This window comes from Phyllopteryx taeniolatus, chromosome 4 (genome assembly GCF_024500385.1).
Source record: "Phyllopteryx taeniolatus isolate TA_2022b chromosome 4, UOR_Ptae_1.2, whole genome shotgun sequence".
NCBI lineage: Eukaryota > Metazoa > Chordata > Actinopteri > Syngnathiformes > Syngnathidae > Phyllopteryx > Phyllopteryx taeniolatus.
The window spans coordinates 1,927,590-1,941,817 of NC_084505.1; the positions used below are offsets into that span (position 1 = coordinate 1,927,590).

Genomic DNA, 14,228 nt, shown 5'->3' on the forward strand with positions numbered 1-14,228 from the left:
CTCTGCCCCAATGGGATTCAGTAAAATATATTAACACTTGGCGGCACGGTGGACGACTGGTTAGAGCCTCAGCCTCACAGTTCTGAGGACCCGGGTTCAATCCCTGGCCCCACCTGTGTGGAGTTTACATGTTCTCCCCGTGCCTGCGTGGGTTTTCTCCGGGCACTCCGGTTTCCTCCCACATCCCAAAAACATGCATTAATTGGAGACTCTAAATTGCCTGTAGGTGTGACTGTGAGTGCAAATGGTTGTTTGTTTGTATGTGCCCTGCGATTGGCTGGCAACTAGTTCAGGGTGTACCCGGCCTCCTGCCCGATGATAGCTGGGATAGGCTCCAGCACGCCCGCGACCCTAGTGAGGAGAAGCGGCGCAGAAAATGGATGGATGGATATTAACACCTGCTATACATAACCATTTTTCAATTTGTCTAACACCAAAGCTTGTACCCTTTAGTCTGTGCATGAGATGTTATGAATTGACAAAACTACTTACAAAATGGTCACTGATGGTGTAGTGGTACACTCGCCTGACTTTGGTTGCAGGCAGTGTGGGTGCAGTTCCCACTCAGTGACGGTGTGAATGTGGGTGCGAATGGTTGTTCGTGTCGAAATGTGCCCTGCAACTGACTGCCGACCAGTTCAGGGTGTAGTCCGCCTTTCGCCTGAAGTCAGCTGGGATAGGCTCCAGGGTCCCGCGACCCTAACCAGGATAAGCGGTGTTGAAAATGGATGGACTTATTAACCTTTATAGGGTTTAATCTATTCTTTAATGTGTATTCTCATTGTTCCATAACTCAGTGTGTCCTCTTTGCAAAGCTGGAAATCCTGTGTAGAACAGCAAGTTTGGTCTATATCAATAATGATGGAGCTGGCTGCTGGATGTTCGGTGTGAACTTTCTCGTGGAAATTTACTTGATCTGACTGAAGAAACTTCCTTATAATGTGTTTTTTTGTGGTTCGGCTTGCAAAGAGCATCAGGACAGCTGGCAGTCTCCCCCTCCGTCTCCATTCCTCACTCCCTCTTCTCAGACCCTCTCTCCTCTCACCCATTAACTTTTTCAAAACCTTTTTGTACATAGATGTAGGTTTCTTCCTTGTAATTAAAAAACACACACAAAGAAAAGATTGCTTTCTTAATTATTTTGCCAATACATGCATCAGATGTTAAAGGTTCAAAACAATTCCATTCTCTCTCTCTTTTTTTTTATACCAAAACTTAAATGAATTAGTTAACCCATTATTTGTACTTCTCTTGTAAAAAGCCTGTGAGTGAAGCCTGTGCTGTAAATTCTAAAATACAAATTTTGTTTCACTCTAATAGCTTTTGGGAGTCTCATATTTATCAGGAAAGGGAAGACTGGTGTATCCACTCCCAGCTACAAGCGGCAGTATTCCAGCGTTGGGAACGACATTCCATGACAGCGTCAGAGTGATGTTCTTGTTGGCCCTGGATGACAGATATAGAAATAATGTCAGTTATCGACTGTGACACAAAACACGCAACTCATGATTAGGGTATACATCCACAAACAAACGGACACATCCTTGCTTGACTGTCCTCTCCAATCAGTCAAAAACAGACCTGTACAGAACAATAAGGCAAAAAAATTAAAAATACTAATTCTTCAGGCAGAAATCTTATTTACATGTTGATATACAAATTTAAGATTAAAATAAAATTTGCCTAATTTCTTTGCTTTTTTGTTCTGGCCTCCAACTTGAGCCAGGCCCATTTTCACCTGCACCTGATCCCTGCTTCAAGCTGTGCCACATGAATAGCATCCTCCTCTTTAAGCACTCTCATTTTGGAAAAGAATTGAGTAAAATCATTGTCTGTTTCACTTCATTTTTCACTATTAACAACTTCAAAGGCTAATCCCGAATGCATCCTCAAGGAAAGTATTAGGTACAATATTTTTCTACTTTTATTGTCCTTTTCTGAATTTAAAGTTAATTAATTCAGTGTTGTGACATAATCCCTAACATCGCTCCGTCGCTTAATACATTTAACATTAACATCCGTAAACTAATTACATAATTGTATCCTAATTAATACAAGACGTACTAGCGGATCAACTCTTGTCGCCGATGTTACGTGTGCTTTGCGGTTCCGCTGGGACCACAACCAGGGCCATGACCCGCAGCACCTCAACACGAAAATACAAAAGACCAGTGCAACAAATACGAGACTGGCTGATCTGATGAGCAAAAATGTTGCTTAAACATAAGAGTAGCAAGAGAGGATGTCCACTTCAGAGGTGGGTTGAGGAGCCAAACGTACTCAAATAAGAGTAGTTACTTGACAATAATGTGACTCAAGTAAAAGTAGTAAAAAATTACTTGAGTCAGAGTCAGACATGCAAACAAAGACGTGAAAAAGGTGACCCCAAAAAAATTGTAGGGGGGGGGGGTGGTTTTGGGGGCATCCCCTGGGCCCCCACAGAGAATTGTTTTGATTTTAACAAATTAAGCAATCTGGAAGACTCTGAAGAGTACAAACCCAATTCCAATGAAGTTGTGACGTGTTAAACAAAAATGAAAACAGAATACAATGATTTGCAAATCATGTTCAACCTATATTTAATTGAATACACTACAAAGACAAGATATTTAATGTTCAAACTAAACATACTTATGTACCTATTATGTTTGACTGTTTACATTTTTTATAAATTTACACAAATGTCTGAAAATATGTTTTTACTTTGTTGTTATGGGATATTTTAGATTTTTAAAAAGAAAACAATACTCAAATCAGCTTTAGAATTAGTCTAAGAGCAAAATGTGGAAAACATGAAGGGGTGTGAATACTTTGTAGTGGCACAGTATAATGACAACTAAAATAGCTTATAACAGTTCAATATAAGAGCCGATATCTAGCTCTAGCCATTTTGCATAGTTTTATTGATAATAACCAAAATGATATTTAAATATACAATTGAGCTTCTGGTAAAATGCCTTTAGGAGTACCAGGTATTACAACCCCAATTCTAATGAAGTTGGGACATTGTGTTAAACATAAATAAAAACAGAATACAATGATTTGCAAATCATGTTCATGTATATTTAATTGAATACACTACAAAGATAAGATATTTAATGTTCAAACTGATTTTAACTTTATTGTTTTTAGCAAATAATCATTAACTTAGAATTTTATGGCTGCAACACGTTCCAAAAAAGCTGGGACAGGTGGCAAAAAAGACTGAGAAAGTTGAGGAATGCTCATCAAATACCTGTTTGGAACATCCCACAGGTGAACAGGCTAATTGGGAACAGGTGGGTGCCATGATTGGGTATAAAAGGAGCTTCCCTGAATTGCTCAGTCATTCACAAGCAAAGATGGGGCGAGGTTCACCTCTTTGTGAACAAGTGCGTGAGAAAATAGTCGAACAGTTTAAGGACAATGTTCCTCAACGCACAATTTCAAGGAATTTCATCATCTACGGTCCATAATATCATCAAAAGGTTCAGAGAATCAGGAGAAATCACTGCATGTAAGCGGCAAGGCCGAAAACCAACACTGAATGCCCGTGACCTTCGATCCCTCAGGCGGCACTGCATCAAAAACCGACAATGTGTAAACGATATCGCCACATGGGCTGAGGAACACTTCAGAAAACCAATGTCAGTAAATACAGTTCGGCGCTACATCCGTAAGTCCAACTTGAAACTCTACTATGCAAAGTAAAAGCCATTTATCAACAATACCCAGAAACGCCGCCGGCTTCTCTGGGCCCGAGCTCATCTAAGATGGACTGATGCAAAGTGGAAAAGTGTTCTGTGATCCGACGAGTCCACATTTCAAATTGCCATCCAAGCAACGTCTTTTTCATGGACGCCCCTGATGATTTCAGCAAGACAATGCCAAACCACATTCTGCACATTACAACAGTGTGGCTTCGTAGTAAAAGAGTGCGGGTACTGACAGTCCAGACCTGTCTCTCATTGAAAATGTGTGGCGCATTATGAAGCGTAAAATACAACAACGGAGACCCCGGACTGTTGAACAGCTGAAGCTGTACATCAAGCAAGAATGGGAAAGAATTCCACCTACAAAGCTTCAATAATTAGTGCCCTCAGTTCCCAAACGTTTATTGTTGTTAAAAGAAAAGGTGATGTAACACAATGGTAAACATGACCCTGTGCCAGCTTTTTTGGAACGTGTTGCAGCAACAAAATTCTAAGTTAATGTTTATTTGCTAAAAACAATCAAGTTTATCAGTTTGAACATTAAATATCTTGTCTTTGTAGTGTATTCAATTAAATATAGGGTGAACATGATTTGCAAATCAGTGTATTCTGTTTTTATTTATGTTTAACACAATGTCCCAACTTCATTGGAATTGGGGTTGTAGATGGCAGCAGATTTTTGTCAAGAATGTCTCTGTAGATTTGCCCATTCATCCTTCCTTCAATAATGTGAAGTTTACCAGTACCATTTGCTGAAAAGCAGCCCCACACCATCATGTTCCAACCTCTGAACTTCACTGTTGGTATGGTGTTTTTGGGGTGATGTGCAGTGCCATTTATCCTCCAAACGTGGTGTGCATTATGGCATCCAAACAGTTAAATTTTACTCTCATCCGTCCAGACTATATTCTCCCAGTATTGAACTGGTTTGTCCAAATGTTGTTCAGCAAACAAGCTTTGACATGCTTCTTTCCAGCAATGGGGTCTTGCGTGGTGAGCATGCATGCATAAATATACGTTGAACATGATTTGCAAATCATTGTATTCTGTTTTTATTTATGTTTAACACAACGTCCCAACTTCATTGGAATTGGGGTTGTACATGAAGGCAAAATACATTTTCTTCATGCAGGAAAACATTTATTTACACCGCGCAAGTACATATTGACGTACACATTTAAGTTTATAATTAAATTTGCCTAATTTCTTTGATTTTTTGTTTTGCCCTACAACTTGAGCCAGGCCCCTCTCCACCTGCACCTGATGCCTGCTTCAAGCTGTGACACATGAATAGCATCCTCCTCTTTAAGCACGATCATTCTGGAAAAGAAAATTGACAAAAACAATTGTCTGTTTCACTTCATTTTTCACTATTACCAACTTCAAAGGCTAATCCCAAATGCATCCTCCAGTAAAATATTAAGTACAATATTTTTCAGTTTTTATTGGCCATTTCTGAATATGAGGTTAGTTCATTCTGTGCTGAGACATAATCCCTAACATTGCTCCGTTGCTTAATACATTTAACATTAACATCCGTAAACTAATTAGATAATGGTAGCCGGATTTCCTAATTAATGCAAGATGTATTAGCTACTTGTTGCCGATGTTACGTGTGCTTCGGGGTTCCGCTTGGAACCACAACCAGGGCCACGACCCACAGCACCTCAACGTGAAAATACAAAAGACCAGTGCAACAAATACGACTAACTGATCTGATGAACAAAAATGTTGCTTGAACGTAAGACCTAGCAATGGAGGATGTCCGCTCCAGAGGTGGGTAGAGGAGCCAAATATTGTCCAAGTAAAAAGTAGTCCTCCAAAAAATTACTTGAGGAAGAATACAAAGTGAAATTATTACTTACTATTAAATAGAGAGTAAATTATAATTTTTTTATACCACAGCATGAAAATCAGCACACAAAAAAATATAAAATAATATGTGAATGTGCAGATTCTGATGATGATGTGTGTGTGTGTTTATGTGCATGCACAGTCAAAACTACAACAAAACATCTGCAATTTACTGCACGGTGTTTTCTCAAGTTGTAAGCGAGCTGAAATACTCACGTTTGGCCAGACAAACACTACAATACATGAAAGCTGTTGTTTTCTAAATGTAAACAAGAGTAGCGCACCGTTGCCTTCATGGTAACGACGACCTTCCCAACACGGCCGCCACGTACGCACGACGGTCAGCAGGGCAGGCTTATCTAGTGTTAATACCTACAGTGGGTACGGAAAGTATTCAGAGCCCTTGTTATATTGCAGTCATTTGCTAAAATCATTTAAGTTCATTTTTTTCCCTCAATGTACACACAGCACCCCATATTAACAGAAAAAAACGGAATTGTTGAAATTTTTGCAGATTTATTAAAAAAGAAAAACTGAAATATTATACAGCCGTAAGTATTCAGACCCTTAGCTGTGACATGTATTTAACTGGGGTGCTGTCCATTTCTTCTGATCATCCTTGAGCTGGTTCTACACATTCATTGGAGTCCAGGTGTGTTTGATTATACTGATTGGACTTGATGAGGAAAGCCTCACACCTGTCTATATAAGACCTTACAACTCACAGTGCATGTCAGAGCAAATGAGAATCATGAGGTCAAAGGAACTGCCTGAAGAGCTCAGAGACAGAATTGTGGCAAGGCACAGAACTGGGGAAGGTTACAAAAACAATTCTGCTGCACTTAAAGTTCATAAGAGCACAGTGGCCTCCATAATCCTTAAATGGAAGACAATTTGGACGACCAGAACCCTTCCTAGAACTGTCCGTCCGGCCAAACTGAGCAATCGGGGGAGAAGAGCCTTGGTGAGGGAGGTAAAGAAGAAACCAAAGATCACTGTGGCTGAGCTCCAGAGATGCAGTCGGGAGATGGGAGAAAGTTTGAGAAAGTCAACCATCACTGCAGCCCTCCACCAGTCGGGGCTTTATGGCAGAGTGGCCCGACAGAAGCCTCTCCTCAGTGCAAGACACATGAAAGCCCGCATGGAGCTTGCTAAACAAAAACACCTGAAGGACTCCTAAATGGTGAGAAATAAGATTCGCTGGTCTGATGAGACCAACTTTTTGGCCTTAATTCTCAGGGGAATGTGTGGAGAATACCGGGCACTGCTCATCACCTGTCCAATACAGTCCCAACAGTGAAGCATGGTGATGACAGCATCATGCTGTGGGGGTGTTTTTCAGCTGCAGGGACGGGACGACGAGTTGCAATCGAAGGAAAGATGAATGGGGCCAAGTACAGGGATGTCCTGGATGAAAAGCTTCTCCAGTGCTCAGGACCTCAGACTGGGCCGAAGGTTCATCTTCAACCAAGACAATGACCCAAAGCACATAGCTAAAATAACGAAGGAGTGGCCTCAGAAAAACTCCGTGACTGTTCTTGAATGGCCCAGCCGGAGCCCTGACTTAAACCCATTTGAGCATCTCTGGAGGGACCTGAAAAATGGCTCTCCACCAACATTCACCATCCAACCTGACAGAACTGGAGAGGATCTGCAAGGGGAATGGCAGAGGATCCCCAAATCCAGGTGTGAAAAACTCATTCCCATCAAGACTCATGGCTGTATTAGCTCAAAAGGGTGCTTCTACTTAATACTGAGCAAAGGGTCTTAATACTTATGGCTGTGTGATATTTCAGTTTTCTTTTTTAATAAGTCTGCAAATATTTCAACAATTTTTTTTCTATCAATATGGGGTGCTGTGAGTCCATTAATGAGGAAAAAAACTAGCGAATGGCTGCAATATAACAAAAGTGAAAAATTTAAGGGGCTCTGAATACTTTCCGTACCCACTGTGTGTGTGTGTGTGTGTGTGTGTGTGTGTGTATATATATTGTTTTATATATATCACCTCCTTGAGCCGTCGCCTTATCGTGGTGGAGGGGGTTTGTGTGTCCCAATGATCCAAGGAGTTGTCTGGGGCTTTATGCCCAAGCCAGGGTCACCCATAGCAAACAGGTCTGAGAGGTGAGGGACCAGACAAAGCACAGCTCCAAAGCCTCTTATGAAAATTGAAAATACAGGAAAACGTTTTCCCTTGCCTGGACGCAGGTCACCGGGCACCCTTTGGAGCCAGGCCTGGAGGTGGGAATCGAAGCCGAGTGCCTGGTGGCCGGGCCTGCACACTGGGACCCTGCCGGGCATAGCTCAATAGGGTAACGTGGGTCCCCCTTCCCATGGACTCACCACCTGTGGGAAGGGCCATAGGGGTTGGGTGCAATGTGAGCTGGGCTGTGCCCGGAGGCGGGGATCTTGGCGATCCGATCCCCGGCTACAAAAGCTGGCTCTAGGGATGTGAAATCTCACCTTTCTGGCAGGGAAGGAGCCCGAGCTGATGTGTGAGGTCGATAAGTTCTGACTAGATATAGTCGGGCTCGCCTTCACACACGGCTTGGGCTCTGGTACCAGTCCTCTTGAGAGACTGTCTTCCACTCTGGAGTTGCCCACGGTGAGAGGTGCCGAGCAGGTGTGGGTATACGCCTTTATGTTTGGGTTCACCGCGGTAGACAAGGGGGAGCCTCCCTCCGCCTTCGGGTGGGGGGGACGGGTCGGGACTGTTGTTTTTGCATATGCACCAAACAGCAATTCAGAATACCCAACCTTTTTGGAGTCTTTGGAGGGGTTGCTGGAGAGGGCTTCTGCTGGGGACTCCCATCATTCTTCTGGGGGACTTCAATGCGCATGTGTGGGCAATGACAGTGAGACCTTGAAAGGCGTGATTGGGAGGAATGCTACCCCCCGATCAGAACCCTAGTGGTGTTCTGTTATTGGACTTCTGTGCTCATCACGGATTGTCCATAATGAACACCATGTTCAAGCATCAGGGTGTCCTTACTTGGCATCAGGACACCCTAGGTCGCAGATCGGTGATCAACTTTGTGGTCATGTAATCGGACTTGCGGCCGCATGTCTTGGACACTCTGGTGAAGAGAGGGGCGGAGCTGTCAACTGATCACCACCTGGTGGTGAGTTGGCTCTGATGGTGGGTGAAGATCCCGGTCCGACCTGGCAGGCCCAAACACATCATGAGGGTCTGGTGGGAACGTTGGGCAGAATCCCATCAGAAGGAGTTTCAACTCCCACCTCCGCCAGAAGTTCACCCTCGTCTCGGGGGAGGCAGGGGACATTGAGTCCGAGTGGACCATGTTCCATGCCTCCATTGCTGAGGCATGGCCGACCAGAGCCGGGGCCGTAAGGTGGTCGGTGCCTGTTGTGGCGGCAATCCCTGAACCCGTTGGTGGACCTTGAGGGATGCCGTCAAGCTAAAGGAGATATATTCAACCTTTTTGGCCTGTGAGACTCCTGAGGCAGCTGATGGGTACCGGCTGGCGAAGCAGAATGCAGCTTTGGTGGTCGCTAAGGCAAGAACCAAGAACTCAGCGTGGGAAGAGTTCGGTTAGGCCCTGGAGAACGACTTCCGGACGGCTTCGAGGAAATTCTGGTCCACCATCCAGCGTCTCAGGAGGGGAAAGCAGTGCACCATCAACACTGTGTATAGTGGGGATGGGGCACTGCTGACCGCGACTCGGGATGTTGTGAGTTGGTGGGGAGAATACTTCGAAGACCTCCTCAATTCCACCGACACGCCTTCCCATGAGGAAGCAGAGTCTGGGGTTTCTGAGGCGGGCTCTCCTATCTCTGGGGTTGAGGTCACCGAGGTGGTTAAAAAGCTCCTTGGTGTCAAGGCCCCGGGGGTGTATGAGATTCGTCCGAAGTTCCTAAAGGCTCTGGATGTTGTAGGGCTGTCCTGTTTGACACACCTGTGCAACATCGCATGGACATTGGGGACAGTGCCTCTGGATTGGCATTTTGTGGTGGTGGTCCCCCTTTTTAAGAAGGCCACCTTTTTAAGAAGGGGGACCGGAGTGGGTGTTCGACCTACAGGGGGATCACACTCCTCAGCCTCCCTGGTAAGGTCTATTCAGAGGTGTTGGAGAGGAGGGTCCGTCAGGAAGTCGAATCTCAGATTCAGGAGGAGCAGTGTGGATTTCGTCCTGGCCGTGGAATAGTGGACTACACCATCGGCAGGGTCTTCGAGGCGCCCAATCAGTCTACATGTGTTTTGTGGACTTGGAGAAGGCGTTCAACCGTGTCACTCGAAGAGTCCTGTAGGGGGTGCTTCAGGAGTATGGGTTACTGGTGGCCTTTGTATTGCATCTCTGCTTTTTGCAGATGATGTGCTTCTGATGGCTTCATCAAGCCGTGATCTGCAACTCTCATTGGAACGGTTAAAGGCCAAGTGTGAAGCGGCTGGTATGAGAATCAGCACCTCCAAATCTGACACCATGGTCCTCAGTCAGGTGGCGAGCCCTCTCCGCGTCGGGGATGAGATCCTGCCCCAAGTGGAGGAGTTCAAGTATCTTGGGGTCTTGTTCACGAGTGAGGGAAGAATGGAACGGGAGATCCACAGGCGGATCGGTGCAGCGTATGCAGTGATGCGGACTTCGTATCGGTCCGTTGTGGTAAAGAAGGAGCTAAGCCGAAAGGCGAACCTCTCAATTTACCGGTCCATCTACGTTCCTACCCTCACCTATGGTCACAAGCTGTGGGTCGTGACCGAAAGAACAAGATCCCGGATACAAGCGGCCAAAATAATTTTCCTCCGCAGGGTGTCCGGGCTTTCCCTTAGGAATAGGGTGAGAACTCAGTCATCCGGGAGGGGCTCAGAGTAAAGCCGCTGCTCTGCCGCATTGAGAGGAGCCAGATGAGGTAGCTCAGGCATCTGATTAAGATACCTCCTGGACCCCTCTCTGGTGAGGTGTTCCGGGCACATCCCACCGGGAGGAAACCCCAGGGACGGGCTGGCCTGGGAACACCTCAGGATCCCCCCGGAAGAGCTGAATGAACTGGCTTGGGAAAGGGAAGTCTGGGCTTCCCTGCTAAAGCTACTGCCCTCGCGACCCGACCTCGGATAAGCGGAAGAAAATGAATGAATGAATGGATGGATGGATGGAGAGAGAGAGAGAGAGAGAGAGAGAGAGCGAGAGACAGCGACAGACAGATATGTTATGGAAAAACAGCAGTGACTCTCTCCGGGATTGGATCCCATTGCAGGACGTTTCTGGCCCACGGGCCGTACATTTAATACCACGTATAAACAACATAAAATGTCAAACACTATGGAGGCTAAACATGAACCTACTTCATAATGAAGAGAGGACGAAACTGATTAAAACAAATTACCACATCCGTAAATGTAAGTGACACAGTGTGCTTTTTACTCAGTGTAGTCACTGTGAGACATATGGCCAATCTGATGATCCATAAGTGGCAAAACTTTAGAGTCAAGTAGGTGGAAAAATGTCGCAAATGTGGCCAGAGAGGAATAAGAGTAAAATGGATCATCATCACATACCCAGATGGAGCGGGGTGAAGGGAGATAAAGGAAATATTTTTCTTTCGAGGTTTCTTCATTTTAGTTTGAACAAATCGAACACTTCCAAAACTTGTAGTAGTCCAAATTGTATTTGTCTTAATCCTAGTTAGGTGGTCTAAACTCATAAATCCACAGCCATGAACCTAATGTATTAATGTCACAAAACGCTAAAATGCTGTTTAAGTTAAGACACAGCTTGGACACAGCACTCTTAGCTATGAACTTTTGTGGCTTATCCATCCTACGGAGGGTATCAATGATGGTCTTCTGGCCAGTTGTCAAGTCTGCAGTCTTCCCCATATTGAACCCAACTGAGCCAATTGAACCAACCTGAGGCAATTTAATGAGACTTGGGGAAACGTGTGCAGGTGCTTTGAGTTTAGTAGATGATTAGTGTGTAACACTCACAGTTTAAAATATTTATGGCCTGCAGGTTTTTGGCTGATTTCTTCACAGTATTCTAATTTTTTTAATTCCTGATTTCGTGGGTTTTATGAGCTGGAAGCCCAAATTTATGTAAAAATAAACAAATAAATACTTGAAATTGTTTAAATTTGCAACTGAATACATTGAATATTTGACAATTGAATGTCAAATTTGCAGCGGAACATGCTGGATTTTTAAAACTGAAAAGTACATTGAATATTTTGATGGTAAAAAAAATAAAATAAAATAATCTGTTTGTAATTCAAATTCAAAATCTGATGGCACAGATACCATACCTGTTACAGGAGGGCATTTGGTGGTGAGGATTTACAGCTCGTCAGCTAGCGTTAACAGTCTGAAAACAGGTTCGCATACAGACAGAACTTGTGCTTTTCTTATATTTCAGGATAGACTTGCATATTTTGCAGTTGACCTTGCTTACCAGTCTAATTTTTATTGAAATGTTCCCACATGCTTGAGGCACTACTACTACTATGCTACGTGAATCCAACGTTGATTTCAGTGTCAAAAACACGACTGGCATAGTCGACTATAAGCTATAACCGTCATTGTGCAGTGGCAAAGTCTACGTGTCAATTAATCAACAAATATTGGGGACAAAGACATTTATCAGAAAATACAGGAAAAACTAGATTCAATTATTTAATTACCTTTGGAACTATGGTTTAAGGTTGTACAAAAATACAAAAGAAAAGATATATCCATCCATCCATTTTCTGTACCGCTTACCCTCACTGGGGTCGCGGGCGTGCTGGAGCCTATCTCAGCTATCTTCGGGCGAGAGGCCAGAAAGTGACTATTACAGGAAGAAAACTAGAAGGGACCTATCCAGGAAAATGATATGCGTAACTCAACTTATAATCAAATGGACACAATTGAATTTTATTCAGAATGATATTGGCACGATACAAAGCATTGACATTGATGCCTGTAACAAATTCCAAAAAAGATGGTACCGAGGCATGTTTGTCACTCTGTTACATCACCTTTCCTTTTAACAACACTCAATAAGCCTTTGGGAACTGAGGACCAGAGTTTGCTTGGCTGGCACCATATGTTGCTCCAAAACCTGTGTACCTCTTTCAGCATTAATCGTGTCTTCACAGATGTATAAGTTAGCCATGCCATGGGGACTAACACAACCCCATACCCTCACAGATGCTGGCTTTTGAACTTTGCACCAATATCAATCTCGATGGTCTTTTTCCTATTTGGCCCGGAGGACATTATGATTTCTAAAAACAATTTATAATGTGGACAACATTTTTCACTTTGTGTCAGTCTCAGAAAAGTTGGGACCCAGAGAACCACCATCTCCAGTACAGTAAACCTTACCTGAGACCGTTTCCATCATCAAAGAAGAAGTATTTTGACTTTGTGTTTCTGAGGTTCAGTTTGTTGTTTTCACCTCGGAGGACAATCTTATCCCAAAGCACCACCTGGTTCAAAGACTGACACACACACACACACGCACATCAACACTTTATAGTATTACAATTTGGCAAGTACAACGTGTTGTTTGTGGCAAATGTCAATTGACAAAACTTTATAAATTGATATTTTAATAGGGGTCCAGTATTTCATTATACATTAACATTCTACTTGATACATAGAGCATCTCATAAGAGTACACCCCTCACATTTTTGTAAATATTTTAAATATTTCCATGGGATAGCACTGACAAACAACTTGGCTACAATGTAGTCAGTACATAGCTTGCATAACAGTGTAAATTTACTGTCCCCTCAAAATAAATGACCACACAACCATTAATGTCTGAACCACTGGCAACGAGTACACACAAGTGAAAAATGTCCAAATCTTTCCAAAGGTGTCCATATTTTGTGTGCCCACTTTTATTTTCCCCCTCCTTGAGCCGTCACCTTATCGTGGTGGAGGGGTTTGTATGTCCCAATGATCCGAGGAGCTAAGCTCTCTGGGGCGTCATGCCTCTGGTAGGGTCACCCATGGCAAACAGGTCCGAAGTGAAGGACCAGACAAAGCACGGCTCCAAAAACCCCTATGATTAATAAAATAAATGGATGTAAGTTTCCCTTGACAGGACGCTGGTCACCAGGGCCCCCCTCTGGAGCCAGGCCTGGAGGTTTGGCTCGAAGGCAGGCCTGGTAGCCGGGCCTGCACCCATGGGGCCCGGCCGGCACAGCCCAAAAGTGTAACATGGGTCCCCGTTCCCATGGGCTCATCACTGTGAGAGAGGCCATAGGGGGCGGGTGCAGTGTGAGCTGGGTGGTGGCTGAAGGCGGGGACCTTGGCGATCCGATCCCTGGCTACAGAAGCTGGCTCTAGGGATGTGGAATGTCACCTCTCTGGCAGGGAAGGAGCCAGAGTTGGTGCGTGAGGTTGAGAAGTTCCAACTAATCACACAGCTTGGGCTCTAGTACCAGTCCTCTTGAAAGGGGTTGGACTCGCTTTCACTCTGGAGTTGCCCACGGTGAGAGGCGGCGAGCAGGTGTAGGTATACTTATTGCCCCCCAGCTCAGCACCTGTACATTGGGGTTCACACCAGTGGACGAGAGGGTAGCCTCCCTCCGCCTTCAGGTAGGGGGAAAGGTCCTGACTGTTGTTTGTGCCTATGCACCAAACAGCAGTTCAGAGTGCTCACCCTTTTTGGAGTCCATGGAGGGCGGGGGTGGAGAGTGCTCTTGCTGGGGACTCCATCGTTTTGCTGGGGGAATTCAAT

General features: G+C 44.4%; 1 protein-coding gene across 2 annotated transcripts in view; it reads right to left on the reverse strand.

The window, feature by feature from the left end:
* Positions 1 to 1,119: 1,119 nt before the first annotated feature.
* The window catches only part of spcs3 (signal peptidase complex subunit 3), a 46,934-nt gene continuing 33,825 nt past the window's right edge, over positions 1,120 to 14,228 (reverse strand). For both annotated transcript variants that reach the window (XM_061772045.1, XM_061772044.1), the window contains 2 exons: positions 12,862 to 12,977; positions 1,120 to 1,446 (listed from right to left, as the gene is read on the reverse strand). In XM_061772045.1, coding sequence (XP_061628029.1) covers positions 1,314 to 1,446; positions 12,862 to 12,977 — 249 coding nt within the window. In that variant the 3' untranslated portion in view covers positions 1,120 to 1,313. The remainder of the gene's footprint in view (positions 1,447 to 12,861; positions 12,978 to 14,228) is intronic.